The 26,953-nt window shown below is 34.6% G+C and overlaps 1 protein-coding gene across 3 annotated transcripts in view; it reads right to left on the bottom strand.

Moving 5' to 3' along the window:
* The window catches only part of LOC128559603 (uncharacterized), a 49,841-nt gene that overhangs the window by 17,301 nt on the left and 5,587 nt on the right, over positions 1-26,953 (bottom strand). For 2 of the 3 annotated variants that reach the window (XM_053551799.1, XM_053551798.1), the window contains exons 3-10: positions 26,425-26,548; positions 17,600-17,719; positions 11,635-11,708; positions 7,296-7,416; positions 6,835-6,936; positions 5,533-5,606; positions 1,599-1,713; positions 1,295-1,396 (exon numbers count right to left, since the gene is read on the bottom strand). In XM_053551799.1, coding sequence (XP_053407774.1) covers positions 1,295-1,396; positions 1,599-1,713; positions 5,533-5,606; positions 6,835-6,936; positions 7,296-7,416; positions 11,635-11,708; positions 17,600-17,719; positions 26,425-26,548 — 832 coding nt within the window. Of the gene's footprint in view, positions 1-499; positions 734-1,294; positions 1,397-1,598; positions 1,714-5,532; positions 5,607-6,834; positions 6,937-7,295; positions 7,417-11,634; positions 11,709-17,599; positions 17,720-26,424; positions 26,549-26,953 lie in introns of all 3 variants that reach the window. The other variant, XR_008372492.1, reaches the window with a different exon arrangement.

The raw sequence follows: 26,953 nt of genomic DNA, 5'->3' as shown, positions 1-26,953 counted from the left end.
AGACACATTTTTTAATTCAATGTAATGTTTTCCATATTGCTTTTATTATTACATTATTTTATGTATTATAATATATTTCACAAATTTTAACTATTTTCTGGGCTTGTAGTATTTATTTTCTGGAAATACTCGTGACAAGTAATGTATCTTTTTATCATCTAAGATTTGTTATCGGTTAGCTTGAATACAATTGTATTTCATTCAAATAATGAACCATAAAAATCATGACAAGTTTGATCAGACAAGTGTGGCAATTTTCCTGCCTGTTAAGTTTGCAGATAAAATTTGAAAAAAAAAATATAGTCAAACACAGGACTCGAACCCACAATTCTGAGACTGGCAGCTAAACGTGTTATACGCACAGCTAACTGCACATATGACATAACGTTAAACTTTATAGAAAAAATATGCAACAGTTTTGTCGTTGATTCGGTTCGGACACCGAAAATTAATTTACGAAAATGTACGGGTATTCATTGAAATTCCTATTCATGTTTACCTTTATTTTTCAGGCTACATTGCACGTAAGAACTTGAAGTTTAGATAGCGCATGTGAAAGACCTTATCACGGAGGGTTTGCAAACAGTTTCATCTTCAGATTGGTCTAGGTGTATTGACCATGCACTGTCAGTTGAACAGAAATACTGGGAGTTAGATATTGTTATAGACGATCTTCCAACACCTATGATCTTTGAGCTTAACTAGATTCCGATACATCATCTGACTGACACAGCTGAAGGGTCGTCAACAGACACAGCAAGCGGAGTTGAAATTATGTGACATGAATTAAATAATTAAATTGAAATAAAAGAAGCAAAATGTATTAAAAATATAGAAACAATGAAAAAAATAAGTCAAACATTATTATTAAAATATATATAATGGTTTTTAAGGACTTCAAAGATTCTTGACTAAGATGAAACAAAAATAATGTATACTAGAGAAAAAATACAGCCGTATTCTGGGCTTGAACTCGCACCTCACGGTTTGTAATCATAACGCTCTACCAATTGCACCAGCGATATATATTAATCAAGTTCTTGGTAAAAAACTTACTCTGTAGAGATTTTTCAGCCAATTGAAAAAGTTTATCATTCCGTCATGGCTCAAAACACGCCGTCGAACTACAGTATTTCTTATTTGTAATAAATTTCAATAAATTAATTCGACATTTTACGAAAAATAAATACAAATACGATAAAGGAACGTAAGTTTACGCAAATACAATTTCTACTTTCTCACCCAACTGTGACAACTTAAATATCAAATTATTTTTAAGTACTCACTACTCTACCTTATGAAAACCGTGTATGATGACGCAGATATTGACGCAAGGTCACATGACAGTGTACTTCCAGTAACACTAAATCCTCCAGAAGGGGATTCTGACACAAGACTGAAATATAAAAACCACATTAGGTAAAGACTGCCATGTTTGAAAAATTGCCAGTTACAAAGTCTTCTAGCGACATTTGAAGTAAAGGTTTACGTATCAATTTTGATCTCAAGCATATTGTATGATTATGGTCTGCGAGGCAAATATGTTATCTAACCAGATAATAACAGATAATTTGTTGGGCATTGAAAGCTATGGTTACCTGTAAGATACCGCCGTACAATCTGATGAGGTAGCAGAAAGTGCTGTTACCGCGTCACAAGCGGTACTGTCATCTTGGTTCAGCGAGTGCGTGCTTCCTGTTGACCATATTGGCCCTGTAGTTAGTGTCGAACATGTGAATTATTCGAAATTTAAGTAAAAGCATCATATATACGACGTGTGTCCAATAAATGTGTAGACTGGCTCTATGACAATGTTCCTGTTAAGGTAGTTCTAAACGTTTGTTTAACCGAAAGTGATGGCGTCACGTGATCATAATGCCGTTGCAACCGCTGTACGGGTAGCATAAATGTTCTATTATATACCGAGTACTTATTGTCAAATAGTCATCGCATCTGTCTTTCTTCAGGTTTATTTTGACAAAAGATAGGTTTTGATGAAAACAATTCAAAATAATAACATAAAATATGAAGCAATTGATACTAGAAGTAAGCACATGGATCTATACATTGCATTTGGCTATAGAAATGAAAATAGGTAAATCTATAATACATAAAATTATTCGCGTTTCGAAATTACTTTTCTTGGTAGTTTATCCCAGTACTAGTTTGGTCTGAAGTTTATGCTAGTATATTTGGGCGCTCTTTGTCACGTGAATTTCGTGAAATATTTCGGCGTATATAAGTGTGAACTGGTATTGTTCTCACCACTCGAGGTTTATGATTGGCAGCAAACAGTCTGTACCCGCCCTCCCTCCCATGATGTATGCTGTGCTTGTATTTTAATTATAGCTTGCTTCAACGAAACAAACTGGCATGAAAAGTGCTTGTCTAGAATATTAGTTTATTTTATTATAAAATAAATGTTGTTTTTGGTTTATGTTTACTATTCTAAGCATGTTATGTTAAGTTTTGAATATATATAATGTGTGTTTGTTTTTTCTAAGTAAATCACCCCGTTTGTTAGTTGTAAAGCTACAATTTTGGTTGTATCTGTTTGGTTCTGGTGATGTCTTTTCTAATAAAATCTTAAACACCAGATAAAATTAGAGATTTTATTAATTATTCACGCCTGTGTTTTACGCAAACTTGAAACATTTATCTTAACAGCATGATTAGATTTACTTTTAGTCTCGTTTCAGTTCAAATTTACCCGGATACTAGATCGCTTGGAACCATACGAAGAACATTAAATCGATTGTTGAAATATGAATTTACTTCGCGAACAATTGTACACTTATATGCTGCCAATTATATACCTTATTCCTACTTTTATTGTTTCTTTTTTGTCTTGTTGAAGGTAATTGAGATTAGAGAATAATTTATTTACTCACAGCTTTAGCGTGAGTAAAAAAGTTTACATTGTGGAACGTCATATAGGCGAAAATGTCATCATAATGTCATTTTCCCATGGCCATAGAATGTCATTGTTAAAATTGTCCGGAGGGCCAATATTTCCAGTTGATCTAATAAAAAGTCTAGTTCATCTTGCGTTTATCTTTTTTTATTTCCTGATTTTTTCGTGTACAATGATGCTTTGAAAAATATGGTTTAATAAAATTCTACATTGTAGAACAATTTGTTTTAAACGTGCAGAACTACCTTAGAGTAATTCAGCAACAATAAGTAGCATTTCCGCTAACATTTCTACTTCCTTTAATAGTATGATGTCACATAGTACAAAATTAGAGATTAGTTATACGCTGTCGACCAAGCCGACAATTTGGTGTCTTATATGTAAATTCATAAATAAATGCCAATAAAATAAGATAAATGTCTGCAACTTGAAATAACTGCAACTCCATGAATCAATTCTAATAGTCATATTTATTGTTCTTTAAAGAAAGATAGTGCTTTGCGATTTAAGCCCCAAAAGCTTCCTAAAATCATAAAGCGACTACTGCAATTATTGTATAGGAAAAGTCAAATATGACATAGGCGATAAATGAAAAGAAACGTATTAAAGTGTAAATTCATAGATTATCATTTCAGCCCATCTGCACGCGTAATTAATGCTTTCTGTCTTGATACGCCCTGTGTTGACGTTGTGTATCGTAAGTCGGCTTTAAAGTAATTTTACACGCCGCAATCCTTTCATTACAGATATGTAGCGTTTAGAAAAAATAAGTCCGTTACTATTTTTTGAATGGAAAATGTTAAACATCCAAATCTAACCATTAATCTTTAAAAATAAGTGTGTCCGTCAACTTTACACATTTATGGGCCTCAAAGGCCGAGTGGTAAAAATCTATGAATTTACACTTTAATAGTAAAACTGTAAGTTCCGTTTCTTTTCATTTATCGCCTATGTCATATTTGACTTTTCCTATACAATAATTGCAGTAGTCGCTTTATGATTTGAGGAAGCTTTTGGGGCTTAAATCGCAAAGCACTATCTTTCTTTAAAGAACAATAAATATGACTATTAGAATTGATTCATGGAGTTGCAGTTATTTCAAGCTGCAGACATTTATCTTATTTTATTGGCATTTATTTATGAATTTACATATAAGACACCAAATTGTCGGCTTGGTCGACAGCGTATAACTAATCTCTAATTTTGTACTATGTGACATCATACTATTAAAGGAAGTAGAAATGTTAGCGGAAATGCTACTTATTGTTGCTGAATTACTCTAAGGTAGTTCTGCACGTTTAAAACAAATTGTTCTACAATGTAGAATTTTATTAAACCATATTTTTCAAAGCATCATTGTACATGAAAAAATCAGGAAATAAAAAAAGATAAACGCAAGATGAACTAGACTTTTTATTAGATCAATTGGAAATATTGGCCCTCCGGACAATTTTAACAATGACATTCTATGGGAAAATGACTTTATGATGACATTTTCGCCTATATGACGTTCCACAATGTAAACTTTTTTACTCACGCTAAAGCTGTGAGTAAATAAATTATTCTCTAATCTCAATTACCTTCAACAAGACAAAAAAGAAACAATAAAAGTAGGAATAAGGTATATAATTGGCAGCATATAGTTGTAAAGAACAAGAAAAAGATTAAGCAAGTCCCACACCTTCCCACCTGTCAAAACTTGTCCGGTCATTTTTTGTTTACTTAAGAGTTAATCAAAAAACGTTTACAAACAGTTTGCACCCACAAGAATCTGTTTGTTAGCACATCTTTTTTTCTCCGTTAGTTGTTGTCCGAAATCGGCAAAAAAGCAAAGGATTTATAAAGGAACCGTGGTTTTGATCTTTTTACAGATTTTATTAACTATCACAACAGCAATCTTTAAGTGCCGTGTGGCGGCTGTAAAAAGTCTCACGGGCCCGTACTTGGATTCAGTGTTGTTTTATTTTCTGGTCCTTTGGAATAATGGAGTCCATTCAATAGCTATGTAATAGAGTTCCGCTTAAACCGGTGCTAGGGGGCGTTAGGGGTGTTGTACATTTTATAACCTCTCATGAACATACTCAATTAAACCGAGTCTGCTATTCTTTTTTGGTTGCATTCTATGCTTCCAAGGGATCTTTTTACAGATTTTATTTTTTAATTTACGCAAAAAGATTATAGTTTATATACTAAAATTATAAAAGAAAACAACTTTTATTTCAGTTCAAGATTGAAAAAAATTCTTGAATGATAAATATCTGATATCAAACCTCAGTCCTCAACATAAGTTCAAGCTTTTGTTAAACCAGCAATATAACATAGATGTTCATTACTTCAGAATATGAACTGTAGTTAAATAAGTGAAAGAATATCTAATTGAAAAGCTTAATTTCTGCTTATATATATTTCACTTAGCATATACACGACATAATATACACATTAGTGAGATGAAAAGAAAATTCGATTTTAGGCTAGTTATACTAAAATAACGTTAATCTACTATTACATTATGTGTCAAACACCTTTTAGCTGACTCCTTTACGTTACTAATTTACTTCGCGTTTTCGTCATAGCTCCGCAATCTTAAAGCACACAACGAGAAAAATGTATTACGTTACCTCCTGAAGTAGAATCTGTAACAGTTATAGTTAATGTTTGATCTGTAGTCGCATTGTTTCCAGTGTTTTGCGCTCTGAAACGGAATGTGCTGATTTGAATATTTTTGGTTTATGATAGTATACATTGTAAAGCTTACGTTATGGAAGACATCAATCAGTATAAAATCTAAACTTCTCAAATTTATCTGAATCAAGCTAATGCCACTTTCAAAATGCTCTTGCATGATTTTATCCAAATTTAAAATGCACCTCACACACCACCAACAACTACTCTATCACTCTACCCAACTACTCTATCACTCTACCTTCCGAAAAAACCCGCCCGCTTAGCTCAGTAGGTAGAGCGTCGGTCTACGGATCGCGGGGTCGTGAGTTCGATCCTCGGGCTGGGCGTATGTTCTCCGTGACTATTTGATAAACGACATTGTGTCTGAAATCATTAGTCCTCCACCTCTGATTCATGTGGGGAAGTTGGCAGTTACTTGCGGAGAACAGGTTTGTACTGGTACAGAATCCAGGAACACTGGTTAGGTTAACTGCCCGCCGTTACATGACTGAAATACTGTTGAAAAACGGCGTTAAACCCAAAACAAACAAACAAACAAACTACCTTCCAAAAAGGGTTATTATGGTAGATGTGTAGAGATACAATATTATACAGTTATTGACTTATGTTGAGGTCAATATGTAGGACCTAGTCCTCGGTCAATATCATTTTTACATGTCCGTAAAAACACATATTGACCTCAACATAAGTCTATAATTGTTATATTATATGCCCTTCTCAAATGCACTCATTTGACTAGCCCATATTTCACGTATAAGAAAGAGTCATTATCACTTTTGCGGGTCAATATCGCTTTTTGCGGACCCGCGAGTGCACCCCTTTCGACAAATCAAATGAGCGCATTTGAGAAGGGTATATAATATTGGAAAACAGTTTTACCGATTAAAAGCATGCAAGTAACAGCTAGACATTCATTCACTTCTGGTAAATAATAGAGATCGTGTTTAGGAAGTTTTGATATAAACATAAAAATACATGATTCGTACGATGTACTGTCATTGTTTAAAATGAATGACATACCTCAGAACATTTTATTATTGTCAAAGCGTAAGTACTATTAGCAGTTACATTTAACAAATACGTGTACTGATATCTTGAAGCAAGCTCAAGGAATGACTACTTGATGTGGAAAAGTGATGACTCTTAAAAATGACGCTGATTGCATTTCAACTCCACACTCAACACCCCAAAATAATTAGTGTTTGTTTCAAGACGTCACATTTGAAAATGTTTACCTCACGACAACTGAATATAATGACACTGATAATGATGCGATAGTACAGGACAGAGTGCTTCCAGATACACTAAATCCTCCATCAGGCGACTGTGATACAAAACTGCAGAGAAAGTAAAAAACAACGTCATATTATAAAAATGTATTTTTATATTACTGTCAAACAAATTATTGAGGCATTTTCTACTCTACCTTGTTCTTTTGAGTGAAGCTATTTTACATGTAAGTAATCGAGACACTTTCTGTGGAGCATTATCATATTTTTTTTAAATTGCACGTTAATGTTATGTGAACGAACGAGTGCAATGGAATTAACTGAGCAATGGCTCATTTTTATGGTGATTATATTTACGAGTAAATTATCGATGTACAGTCTGTATCATAGAACCTACAGTTTACAAAGAAGCCTTTGTCAATCCCCTTTGCTTTGAAGTGTCAGTCATTTTTGCTTTGGTGTCTTACCTGAAAGTCACTGACGTAGAGTCTGTCGAGGTAGCAGAGAGGGCGGCTACTGCGCCACAGGCGGTACAGTCACCTTTGTCCAACGAGTAAGAGTTTACTGATGTCCATGCTGGTCCTGGAACTGCGAGTCATTTAGTGTTTTGAATAAATGTTAACCATTCAGTAGTTCAATTGAACAAGACTATAATTATAATATACTAGACGGATGTTACATAATTGACATTTATTCTATGCTTACAATATACTGTTGTATTTACTAGGTCTACTAAAAATATTGCTATTTGCGACGGAGACGGCTCAGAGAGTTTCTATTTACGTAAATCTAACCACTCTTAAACATTACCAGCAAACCGATGGATAACAAAAGTTGCGCTTAGTATAACTGACATTTTGTTTTGTTGATAAATATAGATAAATATTTCAATGTCTACATTTTAGTAAATAGGTGTATGTAACAGGTGGTGAAAAGAAATCATGACTCGACCGGGACTCGAAGCGAGGACCTCCTGCTAACCGGGCACTCTAACCACTGAGCTACCGAGCCACATGTCGAAATACCTACCGATTTATTACCATATATCTGTACCCGGCTACACATACCCCTTCCAAATTTAGAACTCGTCCCGAATTCTCGACGACTGACAAATATTGTGAAACGTTTCCGAGACGCCGAAGCAGTAGCCATATCAAACAGTGAGTTATTTACGTTGGGAGCCAAATGTAACAGGTGGTGAAAAAGTCGTGGTTCGACCAGGACTCGAACCGAGGGTCTCCTGCTCACCGTGCAGGCACTCTAACCACTGAGCCGCACGTCGAATTGCCTATCAATTTATCACTATATACCTGTACCCGGTATAATTGAATCTTTTTCTTATTTCTTTATAACTTTTTCCTTTATGATTCTTCAGTACCTTTTCTGGTATATCTGGTTTGGTATAATTTTTTATAAGGAGGGTAGTTATTTATTTCGGAATTTAAATAATTTATTTAGAAATTTATGTCGTCCGTCCCTTTTTTGTTTATAATTTTGGTATTTTATCATACATAAATGTTACTTTGTCATCCTATATCTATACACGCTATACACACCGTTCAACCGGATCTAGTGAATGCCGTTGATCTGCCGACGACAGTACAGTATATACATGTACCTATTTTGGTAAATGTGAGAAATCATTTAATCACAGACGACTAAGTAAAATATCATTGTCGTATGGGTCTGGAGATAAGGAGTCGTATCCCTTGCCTTTACAAAACATATAGATCTACTTGTTTTTGAAACACAGTAAAGATCTTCCGTTGGCATTGTGTTTTCAATGCCACTGAATGTCAATAATAGTTTTAGGCTTGCTTTTTTAGATTAGACACTTTACAAGAAAATGTGCAATGTGCACATTACAAACTTTCTGCCAAATCAGGCTGCAATAAAAACAAACATTAAATTATGTTTTTAAGACCGGTAGGATCGTTGAAGAGACAAATAAGTTTTTCACTTCACTGCTGTTCACATTATCCAGTCCACTGATCTAACTGCATTCATCTGTACCAATATTTTAATATTACCGGCCGTTGTCTTTACCTGAATCATCAAGGCGTACCAACTTCAAAAGTAAATATCTTTGCAGATAAAGCGAATTGGAAGCTGTGGTTTCGAATAATTACAGAGAAATAATTGAACTTTATCATGGGATATTTCAAATATTTCAGGTTTGCAAATAAAAAAGAATATTTGCGGCCGATTCATCAAATGACTCATTTTGTCGAAAATGCACACTTTTTCTGCAATTTCTCGGTTTACTCCATGATTTCGTCGGTAGAGTCCTTTTCGAACATGGAATCAATCTGTATAATTCTTTCTGCTAAGATATTGCGGGAAAATGTAAAAATCAGGCCAATACTCACATTTACCAAATTAGGTACACGTATATACTGTACTGTCGTCGGCAGATCAACGGCATTCACTAGATCCGGTTGAACGGTGTGTTATAAAGAGACGTGTTTTGAACTTACACTTCTCTTGTAGAATTACTTTTGTTGATTGTTTTTGAAAATACCGTAGATATACTGACTTGGTTCATCCGCTAGGTTTTATGAAAAACATATCAACTACAGAAATAAAATGCATGTATTCAAGTTTTATTTAAGAAATAATTTATAGAAAAAACGTGTTTGAACAATATTTATACACGATGTATGGCCGGTTACTCGTCGGGCGTAATAACTCCACGAGGGCGTAGCTCGATTGAATTGTTTTCGAACGACGTATAACCTCCCGAGTGTATAAATGGTGTCCAAACACGGTTCGATTCTAATATGTCTTTTATTGTATAATTTAGATCAAATATGACAGAACTGTTTCTTTGCGCATGCAAGGCGCCAAATGTTAGGTCGTCACGCTCCTTTGTTTATACACGCCAGGATCGGAAATGGTAATACGTCTTGCGGAAGAGTCTATTTGGGCGAAAATGAGCAAAGCGAAAAACCAACTCAGTATGTATGTAAATTAATCAAGACAGTTGTGCATTGTGACATTTCGTTTTAAACATGCTATTAAGTAAAATATTTGATCAAAATTAAAAGTGCTATTTTTAGATGCATACATGACGGTAAATATCACGTCGACGCGACGTCAACATAATATCGTTGTGAATATTTAAGTATTGTTAGTCATATTAGAATGTTATGTAAAACGCAAACCGTAATAACGCTTATTTTATTTTACAAAGATTATTTCTATAAAAATGTTCAAGATGTCTTGAAATAATAAAGTAGAGCATGTTCTGTTTGCTATTTCATGGCGTGTGTTGCACGCGCTGGAGTAATAGTAATGTGCAGACGTTGAAATTTTGTGGAATGTATCATTTTTAATTAGCGGTACACCCATATGTTTCCTCGTCTGTTCTGGCCTAAAAGACGAGGAAACTTAAGTGTACACCAACATTTAAAATTAACACATACAATAGCTTCAGTCTGTACAATAATATTACCTCAGCGCGTGCAACACACGCCATGAAATAGCAAACAGAACACGCTCTGTTTTCCCTTTTCAAGCTATGCAAACGTCCCACACTCACAAGCCCTATAATCCTAATTTATGGACGTGGAATGTGCTAATTGGATGAATTCCACAAAAAACAGACAAAAGATTTGATCATTACCAGGTTTTAATCTGTTTCTCTCTGGAATAAATGCTATTTCAAGCTTACATTGATTAAATATTACCGTAATGAATTCAATCTGTGCTTAATCGATAGTCAATTAATTAATTAATCCCGGTCCAGGCACTGGAAATTTCTGAGATGCTCTTGAGTATCTCCCACCTTACTAAGAGGCCTGTACTGGTTCTTCCCAGGAAAGACGGCTTCGCGTGCATCGGTGCTATATACCGGGCACGTTAAAGAATCAGACTGTCTATTCGCAAAGAGCTAGGCTAAGTTAGCCGGACAGGCCTGTATCTAAAAAAGAATTTCTCTCTATCTGTTCTGGGGCTTTGTCTCACTCTGTCCTTCTGGTCAAATCACTCTGTGTCTGTTCTAGTAGAGGATGAATTTCGCGCCCTGTGTGGCGCGTTTGCTATATGTAAAGCGCCTTTGAACGTGTTTACCATGAAAAGGGCGCTATACAAATCTGGTATAATAATAATAATACCAAATAGTACATTTATTAGGAATTAGGAGTCTGGATATACTAGAGAGAAGATTTAAGATTATAGAAAAGTATTCCATGAAATTTATCGACTACATTTGCGCATGTTCAAACTGTAAAAGACACCATAACCAATACAAAGTTGAGTTCATGATGATACAAGACAGCCTGATTCATATAAAGATATGTTTTGTATTGATAAAATAGATCTACCTTGGAAAAGATAATGAGTTTATTCACAACAGAAGTAAACATGTTTGTATTTTCATGCTCGTTCTATTACAGATGAAATATCGTCCATGTATGTGTTGTATCACTTAAAAAATTAACATTTAGCCTGCTAAATTTCTAAAATGGACTGGTCCATCATTCAGTTTGGGTAATAGCATTTATTATTCGAAGGAGTGTTCACTTAAAATTTACTGACTGAATAGCGAACAGTGCAAACCATGATCAACCTGCACGGATGTGCAGGCTGGTCTTGGTCTGCACTGATCGCAAAGGCAGAATCACCTACCGCCAGTAGGCTAAAGGTTAACACCTGCGAGTTAGTTAGTGGGGTCAGTTCACAAGTTTTAACAAAATCAAAGGGTTGAATGAATTTTCGGTTGACAGAAAATTTACTTGTTCTGTTTGTACATTTTGATATTACAACGGACCTGACTTTACTTGTTATATATTAAATGTAAATTACCGGATGCTACGTCTGTAAATGTTATCGTCAAAGTAAAATCCGCTTGTAGGCCATTACCACCATCGTGTTTTGCTCTGAAAAACAAATTTAATGCGCGTATAAAGGAACAATTTCTTCGTATTGAATAACGACACGAGTAGCCTATTAGCAATATTACCAGTCATTATGCTGTGTTCTCAATTAACAAAAATCAAGATCTTCGAGTGGTTTGTCGTCTAATTGATCATCCTTTGGACTTCAGATGCGCAGGAATTGAACTACGAGTACGTAAGCTGAACGATGATCTGTGGTAAATAAGACGACAAACCTCAAGAAGGCATTGATTGTTTTCATTCTTACATGGTCATTGAAATATTTTTATGGCATCATGCTGCAATTTGACGTCATAATTGACGTTATAATGCTCTGTTACTGATTTGCGCGTGAACCATTGTTTATCGCAGATGCTAACATGACCCGATTTGTTTTCCAATTAAACTAAGAAGGCTGAAAAGTGTGTATTATTATGCAACAATTCATTTTTTCTGACGTCACAATTATTACGTCATAGCATCAAACGGCATAGCGGCGCGCTGGAAAAGAAATCAACAGAACACGGGCAAATATTTAATGGATGTCGTCAAGGATATACTTAATAATCCTTGGATAACGTGTTAGAATCAAAATAATATATCTCAAACAGTGATTTGCTCTTGAATAAAATCATTGTTTGTTGTTTAGATGCGTATTATTATATCACGAGGGCGCATCCCGAATGATATAATTTATTCGCATCTTAACTCCAAACAATGATTTTATTCAACGACAGAATCACTGTATCACTGTTTTGGATTCATTAATTATACAGAGCTTGAACATTTCTTTTTGTTAAACTGTCTTATTTAAGACTTCAAACGTAAAATACGCCTAGCTGTCAATGCAGTTAAACAGGTATAGATTTTACAAGCTCACAGACGCGGCAATGAAATGAAGCAATTATATGATTTTGGTACGAAAGACTACGAAAGACCGGTGGTGACTTCACACTTCACACTTCAAACTTCACACTTCACACTTCAGAGTTCAAACTTCACACTTCAGACTTCAAACTTCAGACTTCACACTTCATACTTGACACTTCAGACTTCAAACTTCAGACTTCAGACTTCGCACTTCATACTTCACACTTCAAACTTCAGACTTCACAATTCATACTTCTCACTTCAAACTTCAGACTTCACACTACACTGCACGCTTCGCACTTCGTAGATTAAGTATCACGTGACTTAACGTCATCTGCTTATTGTGTATTGGCATAGATGTGTATGCCATTTCTTATTATAGTTTTAAGTATTATTGATTGTGTACATTTTGAATGTTCTAGGAAAATAAACGACTTTTTGAGTTTAGATTATATCACTTGTTGATATTCGAAAAATAAAGGGAAATTCACCGTCTGTCGTCTGTCCGTTCAAAATCTTCTTGAGAAAAACTATTGGAATAATTTTTTTAAACAATCTCACGGGAATGATACATGGGTACGGTGTTCCGTTTGGACAATCGTGACTTTTTATTAAATACTAAACCGCGATGCACGACGGTACGATGACGAAAACGCGATGGTGCGATTGCACGATGGATAATGAAACAACTATGGTACGATGGTGAAAACGTGATGGCACGATGATAAAATCGCGATAATGTAATATCGCGTTTCATCATCGCACTATCCTATCGCGTTTTCACCATCGCACCATCGTGCCATCGCGTTTTCATCATCGTACCATCGTGCCATCGCGTTATCATCATCGTACCATCGTTATTTCACCATCGTGCCATCGCGTTTTCACCATCGTACCATATCTTTCCGGTTAGAAATGCGTAGTCCCGTACACCTGTATTTTTGTCAACAATAGATGAATGTATCTCAATGTATTTTGTGAGACGAAATTTACCATTTAGTGTAATAGTCACATGGTATTATTCAAACTAAGCTTATTCTTGTTAGGATGTATAAAGTACATAGTGCAATGTGAAAATGAGATTGTATCAAGCTTGTATTTTACTGACACATATACTGTACCACTGCGCATGACCACCGGAAGGCGATGGCACGATGGTGATAACACGATGGTACGATGGTGATAACGCGATGGCACGATGATGAAAACGCGATGACACGATGGTAAAAACGCGATGGTACGATGATGAAAACGCGATGGTACGATGATACGATGGTGAAAACGCGATGGTACGATGATGAAAAGGGGATATTACATCGACATTTCACCATCGTACATCGAGATTTCATCATAGTGCCATCGCGTTTTCACCATCGTACCATCGTTGTTTCATCATCGTGCCATCGCGCCATCGCGTTTTCGTCATCGTACCATCGTGCATCGCGGTTAAGTATTAAATAAAAAGTCACGATTGTCCAAATGGAACACCGTCCATGGGTGACGCACATACAAATTGCTAAAACAATTTCATTCAATGTAAAAATGTGGTTGCCATAGTAAACGAAAGGAAAACTATGTTTAAAAATCTTCATGTGTAAAACAGAAAGGCATAGAAATTAGATATATGGTGTGTGGCATTACCTAGCGGTCTTCTAGTATTAAAGATATTCAAATCATGCCACTGTATTCAAAATTATCCAATCCGAGGGACAGTACTTTTAAACGGACTTATAAAGGAAAACCTTTTTAATATCTTCTTCTCTTACAATACATTATACTCTACGATATTCATTCAAATTACGCCTCTGGAGTCAGAAGTAACTCAGCCATAATCATTATGCTACTTCATTATGCCCAATCTCGGTAATTCTAGGTTATTCTAAAAATAGAAAAAAACGCCCGAAAAAGACTTCACACTTCAAACTTCAGACTTCACACTTCAATCTTCACATTTCAAACTTCAGACCTCACACTTCAAACTTCACAATTCAGACTTCACACTTCAGACTTCAGACTTCAAATTTCACACTTCAAACTTCAGACTTCACACTTCAAACTTCATACTTCACACTTCAGACTTCACACTTCAAACATCATACTTCAGACTTCAAACTTCACACTTCAAACTTTACACTTCAAACTTCATACTTCATACTTCAAACTTCAGACTTCAAATTTCACACTTTAGACTTTCCTATCATTTGTATGTGTATTAAGCATTATATATATGAAGTGTGAAGTGTGAAGTTTGAACTGTGAAGTACGAAGTGTGAAGTCACCACCGGTCTTTTACGAAAGACCGGTGGTGACTTCACACTTCGTATTACACTGTTGTTATAAAATTTTGTCGATGGTCGAACTCATTTGGTCTAAAATAGGCGAAGAAAGAACCTATTTCGATGCTTCAGCAGAAAAAGCTGACATGAAATAAAAACATTCACATTTGTGTAAATACATATAATTGATTAAACTCGCTTAATATAAATAACAAAAGCCTCGAATGGCATTTTATTATTTTGTTTACTCGTTTATTAAATTTTTACCTAAAAAATACGTACTTAAACTATTCATTATGGAACGCCCTAGCTGTCTTCTGATGTTGATATAGCACTTTATGCTGTACCTATACCGGTATATGAAATGCCTCTACCTATATATACTGTGTTTATACATGTATATAAAGAGCTTAACACTGTATAGGCGGTGCTTCCATCTGTATTTGCGGTGATTTTAACTGTGTATATGGTTGTTTCAACTGTATATGTGGTAATTTTAATAGTATATGCGGTGATTCCATCTGCATTTATGGCCTTTTTAACTTTATATGCCGTTCTTTCTACTGTATATGTGGTGCATTCAATTGTATATGTGGTGCTTTCAACTGCATATGCTGTGCTTATAACTTTGTATCGGAATTACTTTATGTGCGGTGTTTTCTACTTTCATCTGTACATGAGGTACCTGCAACTGTATGTGCATTTCTTTTAAATTTACATGCGGTGATTTTAATTTTATATGTGACTCATTGTATTGTATATGTGGTGCTTTCAACTGTATATACGGCTCGTTTAATTTAATTTTAATTGTATATGCTGTACCTTTATATTTATATCCGGTGCTTTCGACTTTATATGCGGTGCAAATAACATTATGTGCAAACTACATTATGGGATCGGAATATTACGAAAGTTAATGAATATTGCCGAAAACATCCGACATAGGATATTATTCGAGGGCAATCTGCCTCTTCTTCACCGGCTTAGGGTAGGCCTAAAGTGCGAAAATAAGATTTTTTTTTACGAAAATAAACCATATATTTTTTTGTTTTATATCTGATTTTTTTTATATCATTATACAGATACGGTCAGTAGACACTTATAAAATCGCTAACGAAAATAACTTTTTATATGCAAAAATAAGCTAATTATTTTATTTTTTACATTTTTTAAAACTGTTTTTTTTTCTGTCATTTTAAAGAACATGTTTGCGCAAACTTATATACGAAAAATAATTGATTTTGTACCAATAATAACGAAATGAACAGTAAATATTTATGATGTGTGCGTCAAAATCGCTAACGAAAATAACCTTAAGTGCGAAAATAAGCCATATGTTGTTTCATTTCCTGTTGTTTTCTTTGCATTTTCTCCCAACTTAAAGACAATGTTGACACATGTTTATAAGTAAAAAGTACCCTTTTATGAAATCCTATGTCAGATGTTTTCGGCGATGCTCGTTATTTTTCGTAATAAACTGTATCTCATAATGTTGTTTAACCATAATGAAGTTTGCACCACATATACACTTGAAATCATCGCATATAAAGTTGAAAGTACCGAATATGAAAACGAACCACTACATATAATGAAAAGAGGACCAGCGAAAGGTGAAACAACCACATATACCGTTAAAAGCACCGCATACACATCGCACCGACACAATTATAGGTCATATTGCGACTTTCCAGCTTTATTATGGAGGAAGACCCCAGGTGCCCCTCCGTGCATTATTTCATCACAAGCGGGCACCTGGGTAGAACCACCGACCTGCCGTAAGCCGACTAGATGGCTTCCTCACATGAAAAATTCAAAGCCCCGAGTGAGGCTCGAACCCACATCGATGAGGGGCAAATGATTTGAAGTCAGCGACCTAAACCACTCGGCCACGGAGGCCCCGCATACACTTAGAAAGCACCACATATAAAGCTGAAATCACCGCATGTGCAGCTGAAACCATCACATGAAACGTAAAACCAATCCATATACAGTTGCAAGTACCACGTGTACAGTAGAAAGTCAAAAGCAAAACATATAAAGTGAAAATCACCGTATATACAGATAAGAGCACCCCGTATACCGTTAAATCCGCATATAGTTAAAAGTACAGTATACATAGTTAAATGCATAGCTTATACAGATAAAGGCGACTCATATAAAGTTGAAAGAACCACATAAACAGATGAAACGATCGCATACAAAGTTAAATACACCGCACAATCTGATGAAAGCTTTGCATATACATCTGAAAGGACCGCATATGAAGTTAAAAACACCGCACATACTGATGAAAACACCCCATATACAGTGTTAAGCGCATCATATACATGTATAAGCACTTACACACAAGTAGAGGCACTTCATATACTGATATATGTGAAGCATAAAGTGCTATATCAACATCAGAAGACAGCTTTGGCTTTTCATAATTCTCTGTACATGCATGCTTGTGTAAATAAACTCTGTATATGTATGCTTTAAATGCGTAAGGATAAACTTTCATTGGGGCTGTGTCTTGGAATGTTTTAATTCCACATGTTATGATTCCATAATACATATAAAACCGAATTAAAATCCTGCACGAGGTGTAATACATAATGAAATGTTTAAATACCTAGCTGAAAAGTGATCAAATGGATTTGCTTACCTGAACGACGCTGCATGTAGGTTACTATGAAGTTCATATAGTTATACTGCATTGATTGGCAAAACAGAAATACGAGTTTTTTACGAAATAAGTTTTCTTACCTGACCACGACTTCGTAGGACGCCTCTGTTATTGATCCTTGGACACACGTCAGAATTTTATTTCCAGAAAAGTGGTCAGTAATAGTGAATCCACCACCAGTGGGAGTCTCAGATACAAGGCTTAAAAAAGAAGTATTTCAAATTACAATTTACAACTATTAGAATGAACAGATATATCCTTTCATCTATTTCAAGAACATTCCTACGCAAAAATGAATAATATATACAGTTGAAACTTGGTATCTCAAACTCCAACAGATTGAGCGTTTTACTTTGAGATAACCGAAATTCGACTAAAAAATTGTATTTTGAGCACGTGTATTTGGGACGTAAAAATGTCTTCGAGATAGCAAAAAGTCTGTAATAAAAACGAGTTCGAGATAACGATTTTCATCTGCTAATGCTTTCAGAACAATTTATTACTGTCGCGTCATTACAACCAACAAAATTCCTTTATTGAATGAGTACACAAAATCTATAAGGATACAGAGGTGTAAAATGTTGTCGTTTTGCTTTTGTTTTTCAAAACTAAATAAATAACAAACACAAATTATACCTTCGTTATGGATATAAAAGGATAGCGACACCGTCATGTCCGTGGTAATTCAGATTCCTTTTCGATTTTTTGTCTTTTGCGTCAGTTTAATACTATTGCAATGGAACAGTGGAGACTTATTGTCAAAGATTGACAATCACATGCACTGAAGTACTCAGTGCGCATTTTGTGGATACGAAAACTTGCCCAAATATATGTGTATGACACATTTAGATTGCATGAAAAAATGCAGACTCAGCCTTTGATTGTTTTGCAGAGTAAATGACAATCGTGATAATGAAAACATATCAAATTGTAAAGTGTTCATAAGATCCCTTCCATTTGGTAGTGGAAGTAGGCTGAATAAAATTCAACCTCTTGAGAATACCATATTTTATAAATTGGTGTAAGAGACCTGGTCTTCTGACAGACTCTGTCACGTGGACTTCCGTATTAATGACAATCCGTATATTTTCCATTTCATGTAGTATACAATACAACGATAAAACATAGAATAAGGAATTATTCGAAAGATACGCGATGGAGCACTGCATATGTATATTAAGACGATCAGAAAGATATACAGACAATACGATAAAAATAATGAGTACTAAGTAGATGTATTCTTAATCATATTAAGTATTGTATATGGTATTTCACAATCTTGTTTAGAAACACTATGTTGTAATTTTAATATGTTTAAATCAACCTAGAGGGGACAAACAATAATTAAAACATTTTCATTTTGAAGCTTCATTTCCATCTCGTTTAAATGGTATATATATATATATATATATATATATATATATATATATATATATAAAAGAAAAAACATCCAATGGGTTTCCTCTCTATATATTTTTGTCTACCTACCGGTTTCATATTATAATCATCAGGGCAGACATATAAAAAATGTGAAGTTGCTACGCAACGTCACATGTGTACACATGTGTACACAACGTTATATTATGACGTCATCAATATTTGTTCAGTTTTGGTTTGAAAATATCAAAAAAGTAACGTTCCTTAGATAACCTAGCTGAAACATTATTATTATGAAATTTATAAAAAGGAAAAATTAAATATTGTGGGTCCATTTTAGAGCATAGATCTAAATGTTCACTAACAAGCAATTGTCTTGTTGATGGGTCTCTTATTTGCTGATCATGAACTGTCCTTCTGTTTCTTAATTTATCACCTGTTTGTCCAATAAAAAACTCTTTGCATCCATTGCAAACCAAAACATACAAAACATTTTGGACAGTACAATCCACAGTGTGGGGAATCACGTGACCCAAAATGGTACGGAACACGGAAATCAACATGGCGGATATTTGACTTTTTTACCAATTTTCAAAGGTAAGTAAAAACTACAGCATCTATTTTACTTTTATTATAGCGCAGTCTATGCGCATTTTAATGCTCTTTCCAGCAATGTATTTGTCTTATCTACGTTTCTTCTAGTTTCTGAGTTACCTTCGAGGTTTTGACCGAACCGAGGATAATTTTCTTTAAAAACACAATGGTACGATACACGTAATTACCCTTTGCACACAAAAATCTATGTAATTTGTAGCTTTTCGAACTTGTTTCAATCTGTAACTGTTAGATCTTTATCATAAAGTAACCATGCACAGTGTTTCTTTATGATTTTCCGTGAATTCTTGCAAAAAATCGACAAACTATTGAAATGGTACGCGACACGTGCTATGATACGCAACACGTACTAACTGTTGGTAGTGTGATACGCAACGCGTGCATGTGTCACCAACTTTAACTTCCAGTTCGCGTCATAATTAATTTATTGAACTATTTCAAACGTAGTTTTCAGTTTTTGAGATCGTTCAGAAGCACTGCAATCTTTATTTATGTTTAAAGAGGTCAGCTCGCTAAGACTTTCATGTTTCAAAATTTGATAAAATCTATAAATCTTATTTCAAAATGGCGCAGTTGTTTTTCTAATCTTGTATACTCTTCTTCTACAGAAATGGCAAAACCTAAGAAGAAACGGAGTCTGACACTTGGGAAAAAGAAGTGGATAAAGAAGCAAAACAAGACGATGAATATTAAACTAACTTTCCAATTGCCGCAATGTGCCAGGAAATCACCAACAAGAAAAACAACAAAAAGACAGCTTACGCCATCTGAATCCCCTCTACAACTTATATCCAGCAAACTGAAGAATAAAGTCATTTAGGTCACCTGTAGCTTCCAAAAAACAAACATACAATAACTCTCGATTAAAGTTAAAGTCTTCAAGATCACTTTTTGGACCTGTAGAGGAATTTTTAAAACAGTGATATGTAAAGACGATGTAGAGCACTTCTTTAAAACTGGATTGCAAGTGTGAAGAGCTGCATAATACAGACAATGTAGTTCCCGTTGATGTGACTGATGAGGCAGTTAATGAAAGTTTATTTAGAAGTTTTCTCGGTATTATAAGAGGAAGATGGACTTGATAAAGTAACGATAAAATTTCTAAAATTAGTTAAAGATAAAAAATCCCACTGAAGAGTATAGCATTTTTTTGTGGATGGAGGTTGTTTGTTGGTTTGGGTGCACTAATACAACACAAATGAGATACTCGAACAAAACTAAGATGTTTTGGAAACTTGGCTGGAGAATGTTTGGAGGACGGTTTATTCGTTTTATGAGCGGATACAAAAATAGGGAAGAGAACGTATTGGGAATGTCAGATCCAGGGCTGGCATCACCCTAAACATCTTTGAACTTTGCCGAACCAGATTTGCTAGTGTTCATAACATTTAGTTACAAATAAGTTTTACAAAGCTGACTTTTTAATGAAAATTAAGTCACGTATCGTGCTAAAATCATCTAAAATTTGAACTAATTATTGAACTCTAAATAAATGTTACTATATACCTTTCTGACGCATTTTTAGTCGATAGTTTTGATAGTTTCTTCATGGAAACATTTAACAGAAAACGTTTTATTTTACAGTATCATTGAAAAAAATACTACACTACATTTTGTATATGGGGTCTGGTAAACCTACCCCCCTTGGCCAGGCCAACATTATCTGCTACCCCCTGTACAGTATCTTTTAACGTTATGGTACATCCCGATACATAAAGCAATCATACAAAATAAATAGCCTTCATTGGATCACGTTTTAAAAAGTTCACCCACCACACCATGTTTGCGAAATGGGTGAGCTTTTATATTATGTACGATTGTTTTATGTCTCGGGATGTACAATACTGTATATGGGCGTAGCTAATATGGGGGTCTGGCCAAGGGGGCATGTTTTCAGACCCCGTGTGTCTGTGTGATATTTTTGGAGCGAATAAATCGTCTTCGTATATCTGTAATTGTTTCATAATACTCTAATCGCGATTTTATGGATTTTGTGTTACTATGTTTATAGTTGGCATTTTTATGTGACGGTATCACCATTTTGACGTTGTTTCTAGTTTCAGTTTTGTATATCCGTATATATATATATATATATATATATATAATTTGCTCAAGTATTATTTATGTGTGAGTAACTGTAATTTAACCAGGAGTTCAAGTTAAATACGTATTTTATATTTACGTACAAAAGATGAACAATTAATAAATAATTATAATAATTCAAACTGATTTCGTTTTTGGTGGCTATATTGTCCATTGAAACAGTACTCCAGATACTTACGAGCGGAAAGAGGCTTTGGAAGAACCAATACAAGATCCAAACTACCTAGTTTTCTTATATAAAGAGGCTGGTATTAGTGGGGCTCTAATATAAACCCTCTATCTTTTCAATTTCACAGTGATTAGAAACTTGTGTAACAATTCGGTTACTTCTTTATTGCAATTAAAACATAATTAAACAAAATTATGTCACAAAAACATGTGCAAAAAACATATAATTTTTTTTCACCTAACAAAAAAGCTATCAAAGCCCATTTTCATTATCTATACAGAATCTATACAGCAAGCTTCCAACAATAAATTAAAACAAAATAAAAAAAAGAACCCTGTCATTAGAAATTTCTTTTTCTCAATGTCATTGACTCTTTCTATTCCCATTCAGTATGTCAATTTATATCACATAATGTCCTTTTGCATACAATTTAGCCCCATGATTGTACTCACACTGTTTTCGTATTGTTTACTGAATATATCAACTTTTCCCTACCATTTACTATTAAAAACATCGGTTCTTTCTTCACTCAGTATCTATTTCACTTCCCGTATTTGTATTAAATTCCTCGCCTCATTTAGTGTAGATTTATATCATATTCCTTTTCACATTAAGTACTCAAATAATTTTTCTTTTCTCCAATTGTATTTATATTATCTTCCTTTTATTTTCGGTACTGATATCGTAACTATTTTTTTCTCGTTCATATGCACTTCTCAGTCCAGTCCCATCCTCTTCATCGGTTCATTTTAGATTCATTCGTTCTAGCTTTCTCCCACCTTATACACAGAGCTCCTTTCTGAACTGCGTTCCTTGATGTACTAACTGTTCCCTGTTTTCTTCTCACAGGATGTCTCTTTCTGCAGTATCGAACATGTGATTTCTTCACACGTCTTCACACAGTAATTCAGTGTTAAAGAAGTGTTCTATATCGTCTCTGATATCACTGTTTTCCTCTACATGTCCAAAAAGTGATCTTGAAGATTTTTATCGGGAGTTATTGAAAACTGTTTTTTTTTTGGAAACGACAGGTGACCAAATTCACTTTATTTTTTTATTTGCTGGAGATATGTTGTACAGAGGGGATTTAGATGGCATAAGCAGCCTTTTTGCTTGTTTTCTCGCTGGTGATTTCTTGACGGATTGCAGCAATTTGAAAGTTACTTTAATATTGACATTCTTGTTTTGCTTCTTTATCCACTTCTTTTTCCCAAGTGTCAGACCCGGTTTCTTCTTAGGTCTGGCCATTTCTGTAAAAGAAAATTATGCAAGATTAGAAAACTGCGCCATTCTGAAATAAAATAAATATTTTATGTAATTTTGAAACATGAAAGTCTTAGCGTGCTGACCTCTTTAAACATAAATAATGATTGCAGTGCTTCCGAACGATCCTAAAAACTGAAAACCACGTTTCAAATAGTTAATAAATTAATTATGACGCAATTTTGAAGTTAAATCGCCGTTGGTGACACATGCACGTGTTGCGTATCAGACTGCTAACAGTTAGTACGTGCTGCGTATCATAGCAAGTGTCGCGTACCATTTCAATAGTTTGTCGATTTTTCGCAAGAATTCGCGAAAAGTCATAAACAAACACTGCATTGTTACTCTATGATAGAAGATCTAACAGTTACAGATTGAAACAAGTTCGAAAAGCTGCAAATTACATAGATTTTTGTGAGAAAAGAGTAATTACGTGTATCGTACCATTGTGTTTTTAAAGAAAATTATCCTCGCTTTGGTCAAAACCTCGAAGGTAACTCAGAAACTAGAAAGAACGTAGACAAGACACATACATCGCTGGAAAGAGCATTAAAATGCGCATAGACTACGCTATAATACGAGCGAAATAGATGCTGTAGTTTTTACTAACCTTTGAAAATTGGTAAAAAAGTCAAATATCCGCCATGTTGATTTCCGTGTTCCGTACCATTTTGGGTCACGTGATTCCCCACACTGAATCCATGTTTTCTTTTATATGAAATATTTTATTACTTAATTTTAAAGTTAAACCTTCTATAATTACATAACCCACAGCGTGGCTCATTACATTTTTTAACTGAAGGCGGAGTAACATTTTCATTGAATTTTGATTTAACTAGAATACGTTTAAAGTTAGGTAATTGTCTTTTGCACTTAATTATTTGGTATTATCTATAATTGTTTTCATAGTGGAATCAGAATTTAAAATTTCCATGTTATTTTTTATAATTCCAAATAATTCTCTTTATTTTATGCTAACTAATGAAATACTGTATTCTATCTGTTAAATATTTTTATATCTCATCACTCACACTGTGAAAATATGAAATCTATATTTCACACTGTGAGAGATATAGCTCCGCCCCCTGCCGATCTACTTGTACATTTTGTATAAATTTTGAATTATTTGCATAAAACAGGATGAAAATTGTAGTCGAACTTTGTTCTTTATAGTATATTTCTCGATTCAAATTATTTTACTTCATGATAATTTAATAACGTTATGCAGCAAAATATATAAATAAAATGGAACTTTATGTTGTGTGCGTCTTTCTAACGTCACAACACGTCTGACGTCATGACTGTTAACGTGTGTCTGTTTCCCGCGCTGAGATTAAAATTTGTTGCAAAATGCACATCTCAACGTAATTACGTATAAAATAAAAAGAAAATTTGTTTGTTTTTCGTGAATAGGGAATATATCTCACCTGGAAGTGAGAAAACTTTCACATTTTCACTCGCGCTACGCCTAAACAAACACGGGATTCCGTTCAGCGAGCAAACATTACTTGACAGTGAAAATAACACCATCGTCATGATAATCAATAGAGCGCACATGTAGCTGGCAAACAGTAACAAAATGGATGCCCTAGTGCACAGTAATGATTCTGGGTAAAGAAGTTGGGTATTTAATGGCGAATTTTCTAATATACGGCGTAATGCGATGTAAATCATCGTTAGGGAATTTTCAACATCTTACAGACAAGCTGTCAGGGAATGTGTACACCACTTATTATACATTGATTTAAAGATAAGTTTAATATCTTTTAAATGCATGTATTTCAAAGTGTATACTTTGTGGATGGATAGTGTGTAGTAAACAATATTTTACGTATCAAGGGAAACATTCCTTAAGCGACCATGATAATCAACACTTATTTTATCTTATGTTAGAGAATATGACACCACTTACTGTACATCATCATAAATGTGTTTTTATTGAAATATCTAACGCGTTCATCCCCAAAATAGGTACCTGTACCTTAATACATTTGACAGACAGTATTGATACCTTTAAAATGATTGTAACAAGTGGCGTCACATTCCCTGAAAGATGATCTGTATGCTATTCAAAAGCGCTCCAAACGGCACTTTCCAAGAAGACTTAAGACGAAAGATTGAATATAATACCCATATATCCCCAAGATAAATACATAAATGCGGTCTACATACCTCTAAATTGATGTATGGTAAGTGGTGGCACATTCCCTGGAAGAGGGTCTGTGGGATCTACAAAAGTGCTCCGACAGGCGTTCTCCAAGAAGACGTAATGTAGAAGACTGAATGATTGAATGATCTACGATATTCATGCCCAAGATAGCAAAATTGGCCTTAACATATTTGAAAGGAGATATAAATACATTTAAAATGATGTATGGCAAATGATGTCAACTTCCCTGAGAAAGCATATGTGGACTGTTTAATATATTCAGAACGGCGTTCCTTCCTCGATACTTAAAGTACAAGATGGAATAATTTTCCCTATTCATTCCAAAGATAGAAACGTGAGTCTAAATGCGTCTGAAAGACAATATAAACACTTCAAAAATGACGTAATGCAAATGGTGTCACATTTCATGAAAGAAGGTCTGTGGGATGTTCGAAAGTGTTCCAAATGGCTTTCTCAAAGAAGACTTAACAGATTGAATGATATACCTAATTTATCTCCATGACAGAAATATGAGTCTGATGTGTCTGAAAGACAATATAAATACCTGTAAAATGATGTATGACAAGCGGTGTCACTTTCCCTGAAAGAGGGTCTTTTGGCTGTTCAAAATGCTCCGAACGACGTTTTACAATAAAATAATTAAGGTACAAGATTTAATAATAATCCTGATTTATTCCCCGATATAAGAATTTCCACTTAAATGCGTTTGAAAGAAAACTTAAATACCTTCAAGATGATGTATGAAAAGTGGTGTCACATTCCCTGAAAGAGGGTCTGTGGAATGTTCAAAAGTGCTCCAAACGGCGTTCTGCTAGAAGACTTGAAGTAGAAGATTTAATAATATACCATATACATCCCCAAGATATAAATTTGGGCCTACATACGTCTTAAAGACAATATAAAAACCTTTAACATGATGTACAGTAAGTGGTGTCATATTCCATAGCATAAGATTTGTTTGTTGTTAATCGAGGTCGCTAACGGCATTTCTCTCTTGATATCATACGTTCAAAATTGTTTATTACACCCTATCTATCCTCAAAGTATGCACGTTGAATTACATGCATTTAAAATACATTAAAATTACTTTTACATCCATATAAAATAAGTGGTGTCACATTCACACAGTTTATCTATAAGCTGTTGAAAATACCCTAACGATGATTTACATCTCATGCAAGACCGTATATTAGAAAGTTCGCCCCTACGTGTAAATAACCGAGGAACCGTCGCCTGAATCAGCGCTAAGTGTTGTTACGTCACCACATTCTGTAGAAGCCTTGGAGATTGAAGGAGACGCAGGTTCAGTCCAGGTTGGTGGTTGTGTTGCTCCTACAAAACAACATGACAACTGTCGCGAAAAAGTAACGATAGAGGAATCAGTCAAGTATACAATATTCTGCTAAGAAGAGGCGTCACTCAGAACTGTGCCGTTTATGATTTTGTTCATAATACATATACAATACGTATTTGTTAGTATAAGAGCAGGTGACTTTACAAAAATACTATCTGATATTAAAGCATGCAACGGGTAACACATTTTCAAAGCCGTAATTCACAAATTGACGTGAAATGTATGACTTGGATTTATGAAACTACCTTTGATGGTATGACTTATTTACACATCTTATTTCAGCTTGAATCAGGTATGGAAAACACATAATTTCCTGTCAGTTGGCAGTGAGGACAAACGAAATATCGGAGATGAACTCGCGGCTGTACGAGCAGTCACTCTTA

This window comes from Mercenaria mercenaria, chromosome 9 (assembly GCF_021730395.1).
Source record: "Mercenaria mercenaria strain notata chromosome 9, MADL_Memer_1, whole genome shotgun sequence".
Lineage (NCBI taxonomy): Eukaryota > Metazoa > Mollusca > Bivalvia > Venerida > Veneridae > Mercenaria > Mercenaria mercenaria.
This window is presented reverse-complemented; position numbering and strand designations above follow the sequence as displayed.